At 40.6% G+C, this 24,090-nt stretch overlaps 1 protein-coding gene and 1 pseudogene across 1 annotated transcript in view; both read right to left on the bottom strand.

Annotated features, from left to right (window-relative positions):
- Positions 1 to 9,926: 9,926 nt before the first annotated feature.
- PKHD1L1 (PKHD1 like 1) overlaps positions 9,927 to 24,090 on the bottom strand; it is a 168,295-nt gene continuing 154,131 nt past the window's right edge. The window contains exons 74-78 of the mRNA XM_065903297.1: positions 20,397 to 20,548; positions 19,868 to 20,014; positions 19,330 to 19,483; positions 16,542 to 16,783; positions 9,927 to 10,237 (exon numbers count right to left, since the gene is read on the bottom strand). Of these exons, the coding sequence (XP_065759369.1) occupies positions 16,542 to 16,783; positions 19,330 to 19,483; positions 19,868 to 20,014; positions 20,397 to 20,548 (695 nt within the window). The 3' untranslated portion in view covers positions 9,927 to 10,237. The remainder of the gene's footprint in view (positions 10,238 to 16,541; positions 16,784 to 19,329; positions 19,484 to 19,867; positions 20,015 to 20,396; positions 20,549 to 24,090) is intronic.
- Positions 14,720 to 15,511, bottom strand: LOC136144979 (small ribosomal subunit protein eS6-like; annotated as a pseudogene).

Raw genomic sequence — 24,090 nt, 5'->3', positions numbered from 1 at the left:
TTTTTAAAAATTATTTGTCAGTTTTCTTTATTAAAGTTTCCATTTGCAAATGAAGCAAAACAAAAGATACATATTTTTCTAGAAACAAATAATGAATATTTGTTTTCCAGCACAATAAGAAAACAAACAGAAATCTTGCTAAAGACTGCAAACTTAAAATTTGCTTTAAAAATACCTACTTGGTGGTGGTGGTTTAATTGCTAAGTTCTATCTGACTCTTGCGAGCCCCATGTACTGTAGCCTGTCAGGCTCCTCTGTCCATGGGATTTCCCAGGCAAGAATACTGGAGTGGGTTGCCGTTTCCTTCTCCAGAGTAACTTCCCAACCCAGGGATTGAACCCACGTCTCCTGCATTGGCAGATGGATTCTCCACTGCTGAGCCATCAGGGAAAATTACCTATAAAGGAATATTTAAAAGTCATCATTAGTTGTTGAGCATTAATCCCATAACTGGGAATTAAGACTTGATAATTTGAGGTCTTGCTTGGGGACCACTCTTGGGAGTGTGCAGTTTGAAGTCCTGTCCTCTGCCCTAGTCTTGGGTGGAGTAGGGATGGGGACCACCAAATGTCAGGTGGGAGGAGCATAAGGGATAGAACCTGCTATGTGAGATATCTCTTTTTGGATTGCCTCTCTTTCATATGTGTGTGCATGTGAAGTCACATCAGTCATTTCCAACTCTTTGTGACCCTATGGACCTTAGATTGCCAGGCTCCTCTGACCCTGGGATTCTCCAGACAAGAATACTGGAGTGGGTTGCCCTCCTCCAGGGCATCTCCCCAACCCAGAGATGGAACCCGAGTTTCTTATGACTCCTGCATTGGCAGGCAGGTTCTTTACCACTAGCACCACCTGAGAAGCCCTCTCTTTCATGGGGTACAACTAGCTCTGCTTGGTCTGTGTCAGGACCATTTTGCCCACGTTAGGCTTCTGATTTGCCTGCCCAGTTCCCAATCACCAGCTTGATTTTTTCATTCTTTCAGCTTCCAACACACCACTTAGTCTCCAAGTTCAAAGCCTGGGTAGGCTTCCCTATTCTGAACTCCCCAGGTTCTGAGTAGTGTCTTGACAACTGATCTCTCATCCTGCCTGGGAGGTAGGGCAGCCCGTGCATACACAGTGTAAGGCTTCCAGATCTTCCCCAACTCAGTTCCCCGACTTTTCATTAAAGGAATGGTTTTTCCTCAAGCACAATCATAGACCCGTTGTCCTGACATTTGTGTGCTCAGTCGCTCAGTCATGCCCAACTTTTTGAGACCCCATAGCCCACTAGGCTCCTCTGTCCATGGGATTTTCCAGGCAAGCATACTGGAGTAGGTTGCCATTTCCTACTTCAGGGGATCTTCCTGATCCAGGGACTGAGTCCATGTCTTTTGCATCTCCTGCAGATTCTTTACCACTGTGCCACCTGGAAAGCACAGTTCTGACATTAATGAATTTTTATTGATGAGCAGCTGTTCATGGTTGAATACAGATCATAAAGTCACATTCATTTCTTGATCAAGCAAAACAAAACCTTACAGCTTATAGAGTGACAGTTTTGAACAGATACATCTGAAAGCAAAGAATTATCTGGAGATAATTCTAATGGATTGATCTACTGATATTTCTGTCCACAGAATTTTGCTTGGCTTGCTTTCAAAATGGTACATTTTAATATTATGGAAAACCCTAATTTATTTTTTGATATACAAAATTACTATTGCTTAATAGAGACAAAAACCCTGAAGCAGCTTTTTAATTTCTTTTTTATTAAAAGAAAATTAACATTCTGTGAAACATTTAAATAAATATTTTTCATCATAGTTATTTCTATAGCATAGCTTCAATTAGTAGTAATTTTTATTGCTAAATACAGGAAGATCCAAGGTTTAAGAATAATTAAGAGTTTACCAGGTCCCTTCAGAAGATGTCTGGATAGGAATGGAGAGAAATCATTTATTAGATTAGACATAATCTAGTCATAGATTAGAAGTAAATTCATATAAAAAATGGTATGAACTCTTCACTGTTATGTTTCAATAGAGAGGTTCAGCTATGTAATACCCCTTCGCGCTGTCCATATTGTTATTAGAGCTATAATATAGTTCAGCTTTATTATGAGGTAAGTAGACTTGATCTGAGCAAGTCTGGTGATCTAATGCCATTTATTATTTCTAATGATAAATATGTTGAGATGCATTCAACCAATATAATTTTACAGTTTATAATTTATCCTGTATGTGAATTGAAAACTAAAAAATTAAATAGGGAAATCACTAGTTAAGACTTGATGTTTTCACTGTCGTGGGCCTAGGCTCGATTCCTGGTCCAGGAGCTATGATCTTGCAAGCTGCATAGCACAGCCAAAAAAAAAAAATATTAATAATAAGAAAACAACACTGAATCAATAATGAAAGCCTAATTGATGCTACAGCATGATAGACATTGTGGTTTTGATCTTGAACAAATTTGAGCCTTTTCTGCAAAATTAGGTTAATCATTCCTGCCTTATGGATTTTTTTTGCAAAGTAAGGGGCATAACATACATGGAAATGTGTTGGAAACAAAGCAATAAAATCAATGAAAGCTTTTAGGTGTACAAGACAAGGACTAAGTCCTTCCAGTGTGAGGTGAGTGTATGTTCCTCGGTTCTGTCTCATCACAACAAAGATTTGGAGTGACCGACATTAAAGCCCTCGGTGTGTCACAGCTCTCGGTCTTGGACAGACCGTGTTATAGCTGTCAGGTCTCAAACAGACTGTGTTATAGCTCTTAGACAAATCAGCGTTACAGCTCTATTTTATTTAGAAAATAGCAGGAAAATACATCTTCAAGGCGTGAGGGCATGTCGACCCACAGACGTGAAGAGTGCCCCAGTGCGCGGGAGAGAGACCGACCCCTGGCCCTTTGGCTCCTCTTTTTATACGTCTTTTCCTCTCCCTGGGCCTGCCCTATGTAAATTGGGCTAGCCAGGAGTGTTGTTCTACCTGAGATCCTCAGATCTTCCTTAGTTCTGTTTTTGCGGGCTTTTCCCTTCCTTATCTTTTAGCCACCGCCATTCTGGACTGTTTCCTATTCTAACTACCTAACACAAGGAACACAGAGATGAATTTTCTGTCATTAGCAACTGGAACTAGACATATTTATCAGTAATGTGTTACAAAGGTGAAAAGAGGAGGAAACACTCAGCTTTGAAGCTAAGCTCTGAGTTCACCCCCCACCTCCTTTGCTTCCTTAGCTTTAAAGACATGGGGTGAAAGAGCAGTTGTTAGAACAAAAACACCTTCAACCCTCTTCTTCCTTCTCTGGTCTTTTCCTTATTACTTATGGTATATTTTTCTCATAATAGCATCCATTGCCACATTTTGTCCATTTTTTCTTCTCAGTGTCTATTATCTATTATCTTAGCATACCAGGATTATGGTAATGATCTTTGATCTTCTAATTCAGCTTGGTGCTTCACTGCACGATTAATACAAATATTTTTCAAGCACATACTTCTTCATGCTAAAGCTTCTGTTCAAAATAAAGAGAGAGTTGCTGTTGTCCATCAATTCAAATTCACCTTAGGAGGATATGTGTCTTGACTTTTGCTTTTCAATTTCTTAATTTCAAACTGCTGCTCTTGGATCTTTCTCTGACCACCTCTGGCCCTTTAAAATATTAGACATAGCAACACTTCTTGTTAAAGGGACTTGTTTGTATATGATGCACATTTCTTACAGTGAAAACTACTTACCTCCTCACAATGGAATATGTATTCCTTGCTCTAATTTTTATATGAAATTAAACCTTTTATAAGTGAGAATTTAATCCATATTATCCTCATCCTAGAACTTTCTAGTATAAAGAACTTAATTTATTTTCCCTCTTCCTAGGAAGAATTTACATGTATAAAGGATCATCTGATTAAATACATAAATTATTCTGAAGAAAAGCCAAAGGAAAATACTCTTGCCACATAGCCATACACACTCAAGTATCTTGCCCAAAAGGAATCATCTTTTTCTGCTCATAGGCACAGGACCCATTACCATGGAAACTGTAACTAGTGGTCTCTAACTGGGTGTGAATTTTATACAGTTATTTGAAATACTCAGGCATCAAGTCAGGATAAAGTGCAATTTCTGTAATATATATTTTGGTAGGATGCTTTTTATCTCAAAAATCTTACTGAAGAAAAGTTTCATCATACTCTCTATTCATTTACGTAATTAAACAGTCTACTCAACACTTCCCATGGGCACAGTGTGTGCTAAGCATGTTAGAGGAGTTGAAAGTACCTTAACCGAAAGTAATTTCTCTAGTAAAATCAGTTTCTCATGGGTAAACAGGATTCCTGGAGGAACAGTTTTTCCTAAGAGCTTTTTTAATTTTAGCAAGATCTGATCATAATAACTAGATTGGTATATCAGAGCCTGCAAGTAATGTGGGAAGAGGTTTGTAGCTGGGCAGACTGCCTACAGTATCCAGGTACCCGCTGTAACCCCAGACAGCAGGCCCCTTCTTTTTGGTCTTAAAGATGCTGTCTGCAGCTACTTTCAGGGAAGGCAAAGTCAGGGGAGATAAATCTTAATGTTTCTTTCATTGGAGCTTGGACACTTCTTTTCAGCTAGTGCCAACCTGAAGAAACTGAAAATGCCTACTAATGAGAATGGTGTGACCCTCCAATGGTTTTCCCAAACCAAATACACCATGGATTCAGGTCACGGGTTAAGCATCTCAGTTTTGGAGGATACACATAATAATTTCAAAGATGTATGTGCTGGGGCTTCCCTGATGGCTCAGTGGTAAAGAATCTGCCTGCTGATGCAGGAGACACGGGTTCGATCCCTGGTCGAGGAAGATCCCACATGTCTCGGAGCAACTAAGCCTGTGTGCCACAACTACTGAGCCTGTGCTCTAGAGCCCGAGAGCTGCAGCTATGAAGTCCTTGCTCCCTAGAGTCAGTGCTCTGCAACAAGAAACCACCACAATGAAAAGCTCACATACCTCTCAACTAGAGTGTAACTCCCACTCTCCACACGTAGAGAAAGCCCGTGCAGCAGCGAAGACCCAGCACAACCCCAAATAAATAAAATTATTTGAAAAAAAGTGCATGTGATGATCTCAAATAATTATCTCAAAATAAAAAGGTTAAAAATATATGTGCAATTTGAAACAATTTTTTTTTTTTTTTTTTTACCCCGGCATTGTCTCTGCCTATCTTCCCTTGTAGGGAGGATGCATTCCCTATTTTCTTGTTCTGCTCACATTTTTCCTGATGAAGCCAGGAGACATATCAGTTAGGACTGGGTCTCTGGTCAAGCAGCAATGCAACCCTGAAAGAGCAAAGGCTGGTATTGTCAGGGACCGAAACTCTTTTCAGCTCAGTTCCCTACACCTTCCCCAAAGGGGCTGGCGTTTGCCCTCCTGGTCCAAGGAGGCACCCTGCTCTGTGCAGCAGGAAAGACAGGAAAGGCTGGAGAAAGGCAAAGGAATGCATCACAGCCATCTTTTAAGGTAAGTTTCTAGAATATGCCACAAGATTACTTCTGTTTTCATAACTCACTGTACCCAAGTTGGTCACTCCTCACTGCACTCAATGATGAGAAATAGTCTCTTCTTCATGGTACTGTGCCCACCAATGATTCTAATAAGACTCGAATTGTGTTCATTACGTGCTAGGCACTGTTCTGGTGTAATAAGAAGCCTAATGGGCCAGCGATTGACATAATATAGGCAACATTACAGTCGTAACAATCATAGGAGTGGCCACCCATTACTGAGAGCTTACCACCTGTTGGGCATTGTGTTAGATGCCTTATGCATGGTGTAGTCAGTCCTCAGATTGGTCCACATAGCAAGGTAGATATTTTCCATATTATACAGGTGAAGAAACTGAAGATAAAGGAGACTAAGAATTTGCCTGAGGGCACAGAGGTGGTAAAACATAAACCTACAATTTGAACAGGAATTTGGACCTAAATATGTTTTTCTAAAAACTCTCTTCACAGTGAAACACTTTGTCCTACTTGGGGAAAAGTGGGAGGCAATTAAATATTGGAGCTGGGATCTGGAGTTAGATTTGAATCTCAGCTTTACTGTTAAAAGCCCTGTGAACTGGGACATTTGATTTAATCTTTTAGGTTTTGTTTCCTAATCTGGAAAAGGGGATAATAAGTTAATAGTAAAAATGTAAGGAAAGCATCCATGTAGAACACTCAGTGTAGTAAGGATGTGGTAAATCTCCAATTATTATTATTAGTAGTAGTAGTGGCATTTTAGATAGCACTCTTTAGGATAAAGTGGACAAGAGGTAAAATTAGATGTACTACCCAGAAATCACTGCAATGATCAAAAGGTGATGGAACTTAGAAAAGAGTAGACAGTTGTACAAGAATAAATGTTTCACTTATTATCAGAAATACAGGAAGATATTATTACCTCCTTATTCTCTCTTCCTTACATTGACCAAGATGGGAACATCATATTGATTTACTTTATGAATTTTTCAGATCCTGAAGAAACAATGTTAATATACAAAGTATTTTTTAATGACTTGCTCAACAGCTAAGTAGCCACTTTTTACATTAAAAAGTATTTTTAAAAATTTAAACACAAATTTGTAAGGCAGAATTGTTCAGAGAAACATTACCAGCTTATGAATGAAGGCTATATAAAGACATATTGCCCATGGATTTTTAACAGTTAAGCATTTTAAAAAGTCTTAGTTAAAACTGCAATTTTTCTGGCACAAATAATTATTGATATGTACTATAATAACTGTTGGAGTAGGAAATGGCAACCTACTCCAGCATTCTTGCCAGTAAAATTCCATGGACAGAAGAGCCTGGTGGGCTACAGTTCACGGGGTTGTGAAGAGTTGGACACGACTGAGCAACTGAGCACATAATCATTATAGTAATTTTAGGAAAAATTTTAAAAGCAGACAGCCAGAAACCTAGAGAAATTAAATCAGAAATTTTTAACAAAGTCTGTGGCTAAGAAGCAAATTTTTAGAAATTCCCTTTACTCTCAAATGATTTGTCTAGAGAAATCCAGTCCTCTTCAAACTGAGTTCCCCTGAGATTATGGTGAATATTTCTATCCCAGATCTTTTCCCGTTTCTTGTCCTATCTCTGTTCCCCTCAGGATTGAGGAGTATCAAAGAAAGAGTGGGGACTAAAACCAAGCAGAACCCTGTGGAGTCTTCCCAGGTATAAAAGTCCCTTCACATCCCCCCTTTCTTTTTTGTAGAAGAAACGCTTTAGGCTCCTAGGCCTTCCCTATGTTCCAAAGAGCAAACTGGAGAAGTTAATGATAAGAACAGTAGAGTCACAAGACTCCTAGTCTCTCCTGAAGGAATATATAAAACAATGTGATGCATATCTATGAGTTGCTCAGTAAAATCTAAGTCACCCCCACCCAGTGGAGGAGAGTGACTGCATGCTAGCCACAAGCACGTACACCCCAGGCTGGAGCCAGACAGTTGAAGAGTGAGATTCCTGAAACATCACTCTGTTACTTCACCACCAGCCAATGAGTCAGAATGTCCATGAGCTGATGAGGCATCCTGAGACCCTGTTATCTTCATCCTAATTATCTTCCCTAACCCTTGATTAAAAGTCACTGGGGAGTTCTGAGCTGCCCTTTCTCTTTGCTTGCCACCCTGCAAAGAAACCCTTATATGTTGCAAACACCTCCTGTCAGAGTTTGGTTTTCTGTGCCACAGGCCCAGGAACCCTTGCTCTGTTATATTAGAACAGTTCTTTATTGAAAATCTATGGAAAATATTTTTAAAAATCCAGTGGACTGAATACAGCTTGAGGTAAGGAAAGCCTATAGCTAGTGATCAATTTTGTGGCTTCCACAGTGTTTAGATGTGAAGATTTCTGCATCTCTTCCAGAAGCCAAATGTAGGAATTTGTTCCTTAGGTGTCACAATTGTAGTTCTTGGAATTTAGTTTTCCAAGCAAAAGGAAGTGTTGTGAAATGGAGAGTACATTGGATTTTCATTAGGACATCTGGTTTTTAAGTCTTTCTTGTCAGTCTCTCTCTCTCTTCCTCATTTTAGTGGTAGAGTTTTCTCACCTCTCTGGGGTTGGAACTGAGGGCATTATTAGTGTCCTCAATCAACAAGTGGTGTGGTCTCATCACTGCTCTCTGGACATGAAAGCTGTTCCTCATGGAGTGGACTGGTGCTCCAGTAACATCAGATGGCTGCTGCTTCTTTTTTTTTTTTTTTTAATTGGAGCATAGTTGCTTACAGTGTTGTGTTAGTTTCTGCTATACAACCAAGTGAATCAGCCATGTGTATACATATTTGTTGTTGTTTAGCCTCTCAGTCATCGTGTCCAACTCTTTTTGACCCATATACTGTAGCCTGCCAGACTCCTCTGTCCATGGGATTTTCCAGGCAAGAATACTGGAGTGGGTTGCCATTTCCTCCTCCAGAGGATCTTCCCGACCCCGGGATTGAACCCCCAAGTCTCTGCATCTCCTTCATCGCAAGGGGATTCTTTACTGCTGAGCCACCAGTACCCCCTCCCTTTTGGACTTCACTCCCACCCCCCATCCCACCTCTCCAGGTCATCAACAGACCACAGAGCTGAGCTTTCGGCGCAGGGCTAGCCATCTGTCTGGCACACGGCCGTGCCCATACGGCAGACAGCTTCCTGATTTCCCCAAGCTCCGTGCGGCATTCATACACTGAACACTGAGTCTGCATCTACCAGTCTCAGACATCTCATACGAAGGCAACAAAAATGTTGAGTAAGGAAGAGCCTCACTACCTCCAAGGAACTCGCCATCTCGTGGTGTTTCAGCCTTCGTTCTTACCCCCCACTTTCTGTCAGAACGCTCTTACTTGACTAATCTCATGTTTATCTCACCACTTATTTCAGGCATGATCGTCTTCTGGAATCTGTCCCTCACCCATCTCCATTCTCACAGGACCCCTCCCTCCAGCCGTGCCCCTCCACCGTACCCCTCCAGCACCCCACGTCTCTCTCCTGGGTACCACATCACACCTCCTTGTATTGCATATCACCTTTTCTGCGACTATTTCCCCAACTACCCTGCAGACTCTTGGAAGGTGAGGACAGCATCTGATTCCTTTAGTCTTCTCACTAGAATGCCTGTTATCAAGTAAATATACAAAAGTAAATATATACAAAGATATCTGGATTTATTACATGGTAAGTTAATAACTTTTCTGTTTAGCAAGATTAGCAACGACTGGGGGTGAGCATTCTAGGGAATGGTACCCTGTAGAAAGCATTCTGGGACTCGCTGGATGCTCCTAGCTGTTCCACATGCTTCCTGAGGGTCACTTGCTGGAAGGTGACTTGTGAATGTCACTTCTCCTTGCTCTTGACACGGTCACAAAACCTTGATTAGAGTTATTCTTCTAAACTGAGCATTTCCTTTAGACTTTTCTGAGTAGAAAGTGCAATTTTTATAGTATGAGAGCTTTTGGTTAACTTAACTATGGTAATTTGAGGCTTTTTTGCACTCTCTAATTTTCTCTCTTGAAAATAAGTATCTCTTTTGGTGTAATCTTGGGTTGCAGGAGGTCACACTCTTAGTGACAGTTTTGAGTGGGAAGAAGGGGTTAGCAGAGGAGTTTGGATTTGTTCAAACAAAGGACACCAGGAAAGCTCTTCTTAGAAGACTGGCCAGGGGTGGTAGACTCAGAAATCTAGCATAATCTAGAATCCCTGGGATTTCTGTGGATCTGAAAAATAGCAACTTTGTCTGAAAAAAGGGGGGGGCGGGCGCAGTTTAAAACAATCTCATTTCTCCAAAATCTTTAGAAATTAAAATGGCTTAGATCATTGGAAATTAGAGCCTTATGAGGATAGAGAAAAACAGATCACCTGGTACAATATAAAAATTCAGAATGCTTTCAACCTGATCTAGAGAAATTGAGTCAAAACTAGACAGCTCTTTCAACTCTTTATAAAGGATTTTATGGTCTGTTGGGACAGCAACTTGGAGGTGGTATATCTGCTTACAAATCAAATATTTCTAAAAGTTTTAAAAATGAAATAACATACAAACACAAGGAAGCAAAAGAAATTTATATTTTGAAGAAATTTGATTTTTGTGATTAAAGCTAAGTAATACATTTTATATATTATAAAAATATTTTTAGCATATTTTCTTGAAAACATTAGACTTTTTATTGGTGTGCAACAAAACAGTTCCTAAATAAGCAGTTTCTATATTTGTGTTTTCAACTTGTTCTTCAGAATAGCACTTCAGTTGCTTCCTGAAAAGCAAAACAATACAATTTTTAAGAACATAAAGTGTGATTTTAAAATATGCTTAATTAATTTTAACTTTGTTACTATTGCATGGAATGGTTAATAAGACAAAAATCAATATTTCAGAGTTTACCAATTTAAGTTGCTCTTGTGTGGAACTGTGGAGAGAGAACAGTGGTTCTTATACATTGTAGTTTTCACATTCAAGTTTTCTTATTTTATTTAGTATAATTTCACAACTCTCTTAAAAGTAAAATACTGTTAATTCAGAATGCAAAGTTATTAGAAAAGAAAAACAGAATTTCATCAACAGTTGCTATGATCTGAACATGTGAGTGTGCGCTGTGTCCGACTCTTTGCAATCCCATGGACTGTGGCCCGCCAGGCTCCACCGTCCACGGAATGGCAAGAATACTGGAGTGGGTGGCCATTTGCTTCTCCAGGGGATTTTTCCCACCCCAGAATCGAACCTACCCAGGAATCTCTTAAGTCTCCTGCATTGGCAGGCAGATTCTTTACCAATAGCGCCACTTGGGAAACCCCATCTGAATGGGAAAAAAAGTGAAAGTCGCTCAGTTGTGTGTCCGACTCTTTGCGACCCCATGAACTATACAGTCCATGGAATTCTCCAGGCCAGAATACTGCAGTAGGTAGCCTTTCCCTTCTCCAGGGGATCTTCCCAACCCAGGGATTGAACCCAGGTCTCCTACATTGCAGGTGGAATCTTTACCAGCTGAGCCACCAGGGAAGCCTCACCTCAAATTCATGTTTTAAAACCTAATGTCCAGTGTGATGGGATTAGGGTGCTTTTGATAGGTGCTTAGGTCTTGAGGGCAGAGCTTCCATGAACACGATTAGTATTCTTATAAGAGACTCCACAGAACTTCCCAGCCCTTTCGACCACATAAAGATACAGAGGAAGTCTGTGACCCAGAAGAGGGCTCTTATTTGACCATGCTGCACCCTGATTTCAGACTTCTGGCCTCCAGAAGTGTGAGAAAGAAATTCCTGTTGTTCTTAAGCCATTCAATCTTTGGTATTTTATTATAGCAGACTGAAAGGACTAAGACAGTGTTTAAGTCTTCTCATGTCTTAATTGAAGAATTATGGATTATTTAGTAGCAAAGGGGAAGCTGTTAACTTTTTCATCTGGGAAAAAAGTCCTAAAAAACACCAAGAACAATATCATTTACCAATGACTTGAAAATAGGGTTTTCTGAATTTTGTAAAATTCCAAAGTTGTAAGATACAGGTAGGGAGAAAGTCAGTGAAGATAATTAGGAAAAAATGTGTTTAATGAAGAAACACAAAATGTACACATATAATAATACTGTACAAATATAATAATAATAAGCAGTACTTATACTTTGTATTTTAATACTTCTTGGAAGAAAGAAATGAACTTAAGCAGTACCTATCACATTATTATAAAATGGACAGCAAGTTTTATTCTTACTAGAGTTCTGGGGACAAGAAAACTGGCATTAAAATACAATAACTTGTGTGCTGCTCTTTACCTTTGATCCCTCAGCTCCAGACCCATCTTCTCTATTATCTATAAGAGGCAGGGTTGGGACTTTTCAAATTATGTTTCTCCCTTGACAGCTGGTTTCTAATTAGTTTCTACCAGGAGGAGGGAAGAACAGATTATTTCTTCCTGAAGCCCCAGGCTCCAGTTGTTCTGCCACTCTCCCAGAAAGGCAGCCTTATTGTTTCCCTTCATCCTGACTTTTTTTTTTTTTTAAATTTTAAATTTAGTCTTGGCTTTTAGTACTGAAATACTTCATTCTCCTTCTAAATTATTCAGTTCAGTTAGGTTCAGTCATTCAGTCATGTCTGACTCTTTGCAAGTCCATGGACTGCAGCATGCCAGGCCTCCCTGTCCATCACCAACTCCCAGAGTTTACTCAAACTCATGTCCATTGAGTCGGTGATGCCATCCAACCATCTCAACTTCTGTCGTCCCCTTCTCCAACCTTCAATATTTCCCAGCATCAGGGTCTTTTCAAATGAGTCAGTTCTTTGCATCAGGTGACCAAAGTATTGGAGTTTCAGCTTCAGCATCAGTCCTTCCAATGAATAGCAGGACTGGTTTCCTTTAAGATGGACTGGTTGGATCTCCTTGCAGTCCAGTGGACTCTCAAGAGTCTTCTCCAACACCATAGTTCAAAAGCATCAATTCTTCGGCGCTCAGCTTTCTCTGTAGTCCAACTCTCACATCCATACATGATTACTGAAAAAACCATAGCTTTGACTAGACGAACCTTTGTTGGCAAAGTAATGCCTCTGCTTTTTAATATGCTGTCTTGGTTGGTCATGACTTTTCTTCCAAGGAGCAAGTGTCTTTTAATTTCATGGCTGCAGTCACCATCTGCAATGATTTTGGAGCCCCCCAAAATAAAGTCTGTCACTGTTTCCATTGTTTCCCATCTATTTGCCATGAAGTGATGGGACCAGATGCCATGATCTTAGTTTTCTGAATGTTGAGTTTTAAGCCAAATTTTTCACTCTCCTCTTTCACTTTCATGAAGAGGCTCTTTAGTTTTTCTTTTACTTTCTGCCATAAGGGTGGTGTCATCTGCATATCTCAGGTGATTGATATTTCTCCCAGCAATCTTGATTCCAGCTTGTGCTTCATCCAGTTCAGCATTTCTCATGATGTACTCTGCATATAAGTTAAATAAGCAGAGTGACAATATACAGCCTTGACGTACTCCTTTTCCCATTTGGAACCAGTCTGTTGTTCCATGTCCAGTTCTAACTGTTGACCTGCATACAGATTTCTCAGGAGGCAGGTCAGGTGGTCTGGTATTCCCATCTCTTCAAGAATTTTCCACTGTTTGTTGTGATCCACACAGTCAAAGGCTTTGGCACAGTCAATAAAGCAGAAATAGATGTTTTTCTGGAACTCTCTTGCTTTTTTGATGATCCAGTGGATGTTGGCAATTTGATCTCTGGTTCCTCTGCCTTTTCTAAAACCAGCTTGAACATCTGGAAGTTCACAGTTCACGTATTACTGAAGCCTGGCTTGGAGAATTTTGAGCATTACTTTACTAGCGTGTGAGATGAGTGCAACTGTGTGGTAGTTTGAGCATTCTTTGGGATTGCCTTTCTTTGGGATTGGAATGAAAACTGGCCTTTTCCAGTCCTGTGGCCACTGCTGAGTTTTCCAAATTTGCTGGCATACTGAGTGCAGCACTTTCACTGCATCATCTTTCAGGATTTGAAATAGCTCAACTGGAATTCCATCACCTCCACTAGCTTTGTTCATAGTGATGCTTTCTAAGGCCCACTTGACTTTGCATTCCAGGATGTCTGGCTCTAGGTGAGTGATCACATCATCATGATTATCTGGGTCGTGAAAATCTTTTTTGTACAGTTCTTCTGTGTATTCTTGCCACCTCTTCTTAATATCTTCTGCTTCTGTTAGGTCCATAACATTTCTGTCCTTTATCGAACTCATCTTTGCATGAAATGTTCCCTTCATATCTCTAATTTTCTTGAAGAGATCTCTAGTCTTTCCCATTTTATTGTTTTCCTCTATTTCTTTGATCGTTCACTGAGGAAGGCTTTCTTACCTCTCCTTGCTGTTCTTTGGAACTCTGCATTCAAATGGGAATATCTTTCCTTTTCTCCTTTGCCTTTCACGTCTCTTCTTTTCACTGCTATTTGTAAGGCCTCCTCAGACAACCATTTTGCCTTTTTTGCATTTCTTTTTCTTGGGGATGGTCTTGATCCCTGCTCTTGGACAATGTCATGAACCTCCATCCATTGTTCTTCAGGCACTCTGTCTATCAGTCTAATCCCTTGAATCTAGTTCTCACTTCCACTGTATAATCATAAGGAATTTGATTTAGGTCATACCTGAATGGTCTAGTGGTTTTCCCCACTTTCTTCAATTTAAGTCTGAATTTGGCAATAAGGAGTTCATGACCTGAGCCACAGTCAGCTCCCAGTCTTGTTTTTGCTGACTGTATAGGGCTTCTCCATCTTTGGCTGCAAAGAATATAATCAATCTGATTTTGGTGTTGACAATCTGGTGATGTCCATGTGTAGAGTCTTCTCTTGTGTTGTTGGGAGAGGGTGTTTGCCTTGACTAGTGTGTTCTCTTGGCAAAACTCTGTTAGTCTTTGACCTGCTTCATTCTGTACTCCAAGGCCAAATTTGCCTCAGGTATTTCTTGACATCCTATTTTTGCATTCCAGTCCCCTATAATGAAAAGGATATCTTTTTTGGGCATTAGTTCTAGAAGGTCTTGTAGGTCATAGAACTGTTCAACTTCAGCTTCTTCAGCATTACTGGTTGGGGCATAGACTTGGCTTACTGTGATACTGAATGGTTTGCTTTGGAAACAGAGTTCATTCTGTTGTTTTTGAGATTGCATCCAAGTACTGCATTTCAAACTCTTTTGTTGACTATGATGGCTACTCCATTTCTTCTTCTTCTTCTTCTTCTTTTTTTTTTTTTTTTTTGATGTCTGATCTTATTTATTTGTTACTCTTAGAACGTCTCATTTTTGACTGGACTCAGACTTAGAAGTAGAAGCTCTCAGAGACGACAGCCTCCGTCTCTTGGCAATCTGTTCCTGCCGTTTTTCTTTGGCCTCCTTCATTCTCTTGGCCAAAAGTTGAGCATATTCTGCAGCCTCTTCTTTGTTTTTCTTAGTATGCTGTTTCTTCAGAGCAATACGCCGGCGTTTGTGTTGCAGAACTCGTGGAGTCAGGAGACGCTGAATCTTGGGTGCTTTAGTCCTAGATTTCTTACCTTCTTTGTTTAGGGGCTTTCGCACAACATACTGGCGGACATCATCTTCTTTAGAGAGATTGAAAAGTTTGCGGATTCTGCTAGGTCTTTTGGGACCCAGGAGACGAGGCACTGTAGTATCAGTGAGTCCAGGAATATCCTTCTCCCCTTTTTCACGATGACCAAGTTGAGAACACTCAGATTGGCATCCACAATGCAACCCCGTACAGATTTGCGCTTTCTCTCTCCAGTCCTCCTTGGTCTGTAACAGGAATGCCCCTTACTCAGTAGCAGGAGAACTCGGCCATGGGTCAAGACACCCTGCTTCATGGGGAAACCCTGCTTATCATTCCCGCCACTGATTTGGACCACATAACCCTTCCATTCTTCACCCAGAGCATCAGCAGCAACTTCTGTGGCCATACACTTCTCGTAGAAGGTACGAAGTTTTCGTTCATCGTCCACTTCAATGAGCTTCTGGCAGCCAGTGGCCAGGAAAGAGATGTTCAGCTTCATTCTGAAGTGGCCAACAGCCACCGAGGTGCCACGAAAAAGAGCTACTCCATTTCTTCTAAGGGATTCTTGCCCACAGTAGTAAATATAATGGCCATCTGAGTTAAATTCACCCATTCCAGTCCATTTTAGTTTGCTGATTCCTAAAATATCAATGTTCACTCTTGCCAACTCCTGTTTGACCACTTCCAATTTGCTTTGATTCATGAACCTAACATTGCAGGTTCCTATGCAATATTGCTCTTTACAGCATCGGACCTTGCTTCCATCACCAGTCACATCCACAACTGGGTGTCGTCTTTGCTTTGGTTCTGTCTCTTCATTCTTTCTGGAGTTATTTCCCCACTGAGCTCCAGTAGCATATTGGGCACCGACTGACCCGGGGAGTTTATCTTTCAGTGTCCTATCTTTTTGCCTTTTCATACTGTTCATGGGGTTCTCAAGACAAGAATACTGAAGTGGTTTGCCATTCCCTTCTCCAGTGGACCACATTTTGTCAGAACTCTCCACCATGACCCGTCCATCTTGGTTGGCCCTACAAGTCACAGCTCATAGTTTCACTGAGTTAGACAAGGCTGTGGTGCATGTGATCAGATTGGTTAGTTTTCTGTGATCAAGGTTTTCAGTCTGTCTGCCCTCTGATGGAGAAAGATAAGAGGCTTATGGAAGCTTCCTGATGGGAGAGACTGACAGAGGCAGAAACTAAGTCTTGTTCTGATGGGCGGGGCTACACTCAGTAAATCTTTTTCTGTTGATGGGTGGGACTGTGTTCCCTCCCTGTTATTTGACCTGGGGCCAAACTATGAAGGAGGTAATGAAGATCATGGTGACCTCCTTCAAAATTGCCTCCTTCCCATGCATGCACTGCCACACTCAGTGCCCCCAGCCCTGCAGCAGGCCACCGCCGACCCCCACCTCTGCTGGGTGGGCAACAACTTTCTTAGTGGCTGAGACTGTCTTTGTGTCCATAGTGATGCCATGCTGCTGTCTTTATTCAGTAAACATTTTCTGATACTTTAGTATTTGGAGACAAACAGCATGTAGCATGCTTACCTAGAGTACGTTCAATGTCACAACTGCAGTCATAAATACTTCCAGGAGCAGCACGCTTCCCACCAGGCAGCTTATTACTGTAGTCACTCTCTGGGCAGCTGTGCCCACAGTGGATGCTTTGCTGTTGCTGCCGCCGCTGCTGCTACTGCCTGGGCTGGAGACAGACTGCGGGGCCAGGCTGAGAGGCCTGGACTCCACCCGAATGGTCTCATCCAGGATAAATTCAATCTTAAAATTTTTTCCTGGGGAGAAAAAAAATCAGCAGTGTTTGACTTCCTTTGATTATCTGCTTGTTTTCATACACTTCCAACTGGGTTTTCATCAACTTACAAATACTGTATAACCCCTAATAAAGTACTTTTGGAAACTGAGTCAAATGAATTGAAATATAAACAAGTGTAGAGAGGGTCTCAGAGTGAGAAGTGTTCTATCTGCTATAGTTAAATTCCCTGGTGGCTCAGATGGTCAAGAATCCACCTGCAATGCAGGAAACCCAGGTTCAATCCCTGGGTCATGAAAATCCCCTGGAGAAGGGAATGGCTACCCATTCCAGTATTCCTGCCTGGAGAATTCCATGGACAGAGGAGCCTGGTGGGCTACAGTCCATGGGGTCACAAAGAGTCGGACAGGGCTCAGCAACTAACACTTTCACTTTTATCTGCTCATCAGCTATGGACGGGAGGACCCTGGATAGATTTTCTTTCTGGAACCTCAATACCTACTTCTTAGGGGTTCTCTCCTAGTGCCCAGGACTGGTTGTTTGAAACAAAAGACAGTATGGAAGAGAGCTGAGGGTGCTGAGCCTTGTCTGATCATTTTACACTTGACCAAGGAGCAATGGAAAGACAGTTTATCACTTTTCTTGCATATGCTTTGTTGTTTTTACAGTTTTACAGTGGCTAATCTACAAACTGGCTAACCAATCTAAAAATCATGAAAAGATGACTATATTTGACCTTCCTTACTGTATACAAGCAGGGAACTGAAAGCCTACACTTCTTGGGAAAAAAGAAAGCAAGAAATAAGGAAGGAAGGAGGAAGGGAGGGAGGGAGGGAGGAAGAGAATTAGAAATAACAGATAGACACTCCAAGGGAAGCTTTGAACTCTAAAGGAAAATTTACTGGATAAAAGGAGAGCACTATTTTGTTATCATGAAAAGTGCCAAAATCTCCATTATTGCTTCAGCACTCCAGTGATCCCAGTTACTTTGGAACACTGCCACTGAAAGTGGTAGTATGAAGACCTTGATCCTCAGGTTGGGTCTTTGCCGCTGGGAACCTTCTGAGTCCACCTTCCTGGGGAGGTGGGCAACCTTCTCTCAGATGGCGTTCTTGCCAAGTGCCTCGTAGCCCATAGAGGGGTCCCATCATTTAGGCTGACTGTTGAAACTTACAGGACACTCCAGGTTCTTGCCCCAGAGCACAATGTTGAACTCATTGCCACCGGATTTCCATCAAACTCTAGGTTGAGATATTGCTGCCCAGTAGGAAGATCAAGCTTCTCTCTTTTAGAGTGATTTTAGCTTTTGCTATTTAGCTCTTATGAAAAAAAAAAATCCAGATTATTGTTAGAATTTCTTTAACTTCTCTGACTCTTTATTTTGGCTTTTTAAAGAGAATTTATTTTTGGCTGTGTTGGGTTTTCATTGCTGTGGTGAGCAGGGGCAACTCTCTAATTGCAGTGCAAGAGTTTCTCATTGTGGTGGTTTCTCTCGTTGCAGAGCACGGGCTCTAAAGCTCAAGCTCAGTAGTTATGGCGCACAGGCTTAGTTGCTCTGTGGCATGTGGAATCTTCCCGGATCAGGGATCAAACCCATCTCCTGCACTGGCACATGGATTCTTTACCACTGAGCCACCAGGAAAGCCCTATTGTGGCTTTTATTCTGACCTTTAGTATGTGTGTGTTTGAAAGAACACTGGTGAGGAAAGTGAGGGCTGAGATAAAACTTTTTCAGGAGTTAGGGCCTAAAAGGTCCTAAATGAGCCCCGGGTTGAGGTAAACAGAGTAATGTTGGTCTGTCTCCAACACAGAGAGTCTATTTCCTTCTTTTTGACATTGATTCATCTGTCATCACTAGAGACCTATTTTTTGGACAAATCATTTTTGCCATAGTAGAAAGGCTTTTACCAATTGAAGCTATGCCATCAGTCCACACGGAAATAATATAAAAAATCTCACTGTGGGAGTTGTGACTATATTTACGTTAACCATGTTGAAGAGATCATGAGTATACTTCATGAGAACTCACAGGAGACATTTGTTCTGATCTCAGAGCAAATTGTAATTCATCAGAGCGACTGTTCTATCTTCAGAGAGCCATGAATCATGGAAATGCTCCTGTTTTCTCCTTTGCATTGGCTTATAGAAAGACTAGAACCTACTTTCCAGCCCAACTCTGAACTCCAGCATGGGACATTAAAATTACCTGACACTATCTTACCTTCGCTTTTCTTGAACTGAAAGCTCTATATATTAAATTTCCTTGCTATATATATAAAATGTAATTCTCACATAGTGAGAAAATATAGAAAAATTACACATGGATGAGAAAGAAAATATGAATCATTATATAATTTTGATCTACATCCTCAAATTACCTGTTTTAATTTTCTTAATTGCTTATTTTACTTTTCACCTTGTTTTGCATATTAGGTATATGTAAGCTAGACATTCTGATTTCTATAATTTATTGACCATAGTAGTATAGACCACTTCGTTCATTAAAAGGAAATTATAATTATCCTTATTTATGGATATACATGTGAGGATCCAAAATAGTACACTCACCTGTTCTAAGAAGAGTAAGATCTGTGTAGTTGGCCCAACAGCTGCTAAATGGAATTGTTGTGTTTCCACTAAGTCCGCTGATTTGGTTATTATTGGAGTCCTTTAGTATGGCCTTCAAAGCCAGTGCAGTAATCCCAACTGATACACAATTACCCTAAAGAAAAAAAGAGTAGAGAATTACAACAATTGGCCTGTTACCATGCTTTTTTTGTTTTTCCCTAAAAAAAGATATATGGAACTTTATCTTTTTAAATGTCTCATTTCAAATTTTACATCTACAGAAGCTCCTTTTCCTACACAAAGAGTTCAAATAACAAGTTGTGGAACAAGTTCACAGAAAAGGCACATTTTAAAAACAGTAAAAGAAAAAAAATAAAATAAAAACAGTAAAAGATGATATTCATAGATAACATTCCAAATTTGAAGAGGCAGTGCCATTCCCAGGTTGCTGGTATACTAGGATTAGTGAAGCTGGCTCACCCTCCAGAATTGATAAGTTCATTCATCCGCTTAAATAAATCTCTGAGTTATAACTTACGTCGGAATCTTCTGCCTTTACTGACGGCTGTTGAGAAAATGGCTGTCCCAGCTGTGTTGCCACCGGCTGAGTGATCACTGAGAGCGAAGACACGAGGGCCACATGATGAACAGGAAATAAAAGCCTTCCAACCGGTTGGGCAGTCACCTGTGAATGGTCATGAGCCATAGAGTGGTTATCACATGATAAACTATATTCAGTAGCAAACTCGTTTTAGCCAGGCTACATGTAACATTCACTGTTAAAAGTATGTTCAAGGCGTGAAGTCAATATTATTACAATATTTCCTCTAGAGCATATTCATGAAGCACTGTTGTAAATAATCAAAGCAAAGCACATTTTATACCAATAAATACTTTTTTAGAAGATACACTCCTTTTTCAACTACTTTATGATTTTGGCAATACTGTAAAAAAATAGGCAACAATTAGAAAGACATGTACTGTACTGAAATAGAAGAACAGTTAAAATAAGAAAGAAGCAATGTTTTAAATAGTAAAATGCATCTTTCTAGTTGCATTTTTCTTACCTTAGCCCAGCCAGAATCACTGGGACTGGGGATTGGATCGGTAATAGACATGGAAGAGACATTAAATCCGAGGATACTATTGGTTTTTCCTAAAATTACAGCTTGTCCAAGAGAACCAGCAATTTCTTGGAGTTCAGATAACTGCATCTGACCTATGAGGAAAGTGTTATGACACATGGACTGTAAGAATATGGAATAGTGAGAACGTGTGAGAATATTCTACTTTAGTTTTTGTTTGTGCCATTTGCTCCATCCACATTAAAGAATTCTACAGCTTTCTAACTGTATCTGAGTTAAACATGACAAAGTCATACTAAGGAGGTCAGGAAAATAAAAAACTCTGTAGAATATATATATATATATATATATATATATATATATATATATATATATATTTTTTAGCTAGAATTGAAGAAAAGAAAACAAAGGTGATAATATAATTTCAAGACAAATGAGTGAGAGCATGCGGGAAAAATGTTTCTTAATTTGATACTTTCCTATGTCATTCTTTCTTTAGAAGTGAAGCACTCTCATGTATGTCTATCATCAAATATTATTTTTTTTAAAAAATAGAGTGTTAATTGCAGAATGGAAGGATAATTAGCATCATCGAATTTATAGTATATAGTAATGAGTGGCTAACATTATCATTAAATTACCAACAAAAATGTTCCTTGCTGTGGACATTGACAATTTCCAAGGTTAATTCTAACACTGCAGGTAGTTTCTGTTCCCTTTTTGTAGCTTTGCAGTTCCTTGTAAACCTACTTCCCCCGCTAAGGCCCCTTACCTTGTGAAGGGGCACCTCTTGCCAGAGAAGCCTGGAACTCTCCTTGAACCCTTCTACTTCACCTGTCCCCCACATATAATCAGTTCTCAATTTCTAATTCTCTTTGACTCCACTGCCCAAATCCTAGTAAACCCATCAGCAGCAGAGATACAAAAACAGCTTTCAAACTGGCTTCCTGGCATCCATTCCTCTTGCATTCTGTTTTACACACTGCAGTCAGCACAACTAAGAAACAACTACAGAGTGAAGCCCATCAGAAAGAGAAAATCAAACACTGTTTATTAATGCATATATATGGAACCTAGAAAAATGGTATTGATGAACCTATTTGCAGGGCAGAAACAGAGGCACAGACATAGAGAACGGACTTGTGGACATAGAGGGAGAAGGAGGGTGGGATGAATGGAGAGAGTATCACTGGCATATATACCCTACCATGTGTGAAATAGCTAGTGGGAAGTTGTCACAGAGCATAGTGCTCTGTGATGACCTAGAAGACTGGAACCTGTGATAACTTAAGATGGGTGGAATGGGAGAGTGGGAGGGGGGCTCAAGAAGGAGGGGATATATACACACATATATACATATGTATCCCCTCCTTAGGGTAGTATTAAAGAATGATCTAATCATTGGACAATTGCCTCATCTCCCAGGTCTAATCAGAACCTGCTTAATCATCTAATCAGATCATGCTTAAAATTTTGCATGCTAGGCTTCAGCATTATGAGAACCAAAAACTTCCAGATATACAAGTTGGATTTAGAAAAGGCAGAGTGACCAGAGATTTAAATTGCCAACATTCGTTGGTTCATAGAGAAAGAAAGGAAATTCCAGGAAAACATCTACCTCTCTTTTATCAACTACACTAAAGCCTTTGACTGTGTGGATCATAAAATACTGTGGAAAACTCTTAAAGAGATGAGGATACCAACCATCTTACCTGTCTCCTGAGAAACCTGTATGCAGGTCAAGAAGCAAAAGTTAGAACCCTGTATGGAACAATCGATTGGTTCAGGATTGAGAAAGCAGTACAACAGGGATGTCTGCTGTCACCATGTTTATTTTACCTGTACACTGAGCACATCATGAGAAATGCTGAGCTAGATGAGTTGCAAGCTAGAATTAGGATAGGTGGGAGAAATATCAACGACCTTAGATGTGTGGATGATACCACTCTAATGGCAGAAAGTGAAGAGGAACTGAAGATCCTCTTGATGAGAGTGAAGGAGGAGAATGAAAAAGTTGGCTTAAAACTAAATATTAAAAAAAACTAAGATTATGTCATCTAGTACCATTACTTCATGCATACAGAAGGGGGAAAGGTGGAACTAGTGACAGATTTCCTCTTCTTGGGCTCTAAAATCACTGCAGACAGTGATTGCAGCCATGAAATCAGAAGACATTAGCTTCTTGGCAGGAAAGCTATGATAAACCTAGACAGTGTGTTGAAAAGCTGATACATTACTCTGCTGTCAAAGGTTCCTATAGTCAAGGTTATGGTCTTCCCAGTGGTCATGTACTGTTGTGAGAGCTGGACTGCAAAGAAGGCAGACTGCCAAAGAATTGTTGCCTTCGAACTGTGGTGCTGAAAAAGACTCCTGAGTGTCCCTTGGACAGCAAGGAGATCAAACCAGTCAATATTAAGGGAAATCAACTCTGAATACTCATTGGAAGGACTGATGCTGGAGCTGAAGCTCCAGTATTTTGGTCACCTGGTGTGAATAGTCGACTCATTGGAAAAGTCCCTGATGCTGGGAAAACGTCAGAGGATGAGATGGCTGGTTGGTATCACTGATGCAATGGACATGAAACTGGGCAAACTCTGGGAGATGGTGATGGACAGGGAGGCCTGGCGTGCTGCACTCTATGGGGTCACAAAGACTTGGACATGACTGGGCGACTGAACAACAATAACTGGCTGATTCGTGATGTCATACAGCAGAAACTAATACAACATTATAAAATCAATTATATTCCAATGAAAAAGAAACCAAAAAATTAAAAACAACAACAACAACAACCGCAGCCAATGTTTTGGTGTACTGTTCCTATGTCTCTAGCACCTCCCCTACCCAGACTCATGCCCTGAGGGCTTCAGTCACCAAGCTTCTCCCATCAAGGCGAGGCCCTCAAGCTTAGCGTGCTCAGGAGGCAGTGCTCTCGGGCAAAAGTCCTCACGTGCCACTGAAAATCACAGTCTCGGGTGTTTTTAGTCCCAGTCCATTTTAAAGGCCTGTTCTGGTTGATTCAGTCTCTTCCGGATAAATGGCAGTCTTTCAGACTCTCCCCACCCACACACTCGCCAGAAAGATGGCTTTCTGGTTACGGGCAGCTGTACGAAGATGCTTCACACCCATACACTGCTACGACCATCTTCCTCGCTGGTTTTGGTGCAGGGTGGCACGTCTGACCTGTCGGCATGGTTAACAGGTTCTCTCTGACCATCTGACATGTGAAGGCATCCATTTCTGCTGACTTCCAGCTAGAAACCAAAGACTTTCACTTGAAGAGCTGTTTTTCCTGACATTACTCTTTGTCCGGAAATCCCCTCAGTACTTAAGCAACCACTTTCTAGGACACCTGGAAACTTCTGGATGTCCTAACACTTTGTGAAGGCTGTGAGGGGCCAGAAGTACTCCTCCATGCTTATCTTTCTTGCCACTTTCCAAAATTTTGCTGTGATGTCACTCCTTGCCAGGTTGTAGGACTCTCCTTGAGACCTCAAGTCCTAATTCAGTTTGACTTTTAGAAACAAGCTGTTAGCCTATCTTTCCTCCTGCCCCTATTTCCATCTTCTTAAACTGCAGTGTGCCTATATCTGGGTATCTAAATATCCAATTTATATCTAAATCTGGCTAGCAAGATAAAACTAATTTTAGGGAATGGAGGGTAGGAGAGGTTGTA

The sequence above is a fragment of the Muntiacus reevesi genome, chromosome 12 (genome assembly GCF_963930625.1).
Source record: "Muntiacus reevesi chromosome 12, mMunRee1.1, whole genome shotgun sequence".
NCBI lineage: Eukaryota > Metazoa > Chordata > Mammalia > Artiodactyla > Cervidae > Muntiacus > Muntiacus reevesi.
The sequence above is the reverse complement of the archived record's forward strand: the minus strand, read 5'-3'. Positions and strand labels throughout refer to the sequence as shown.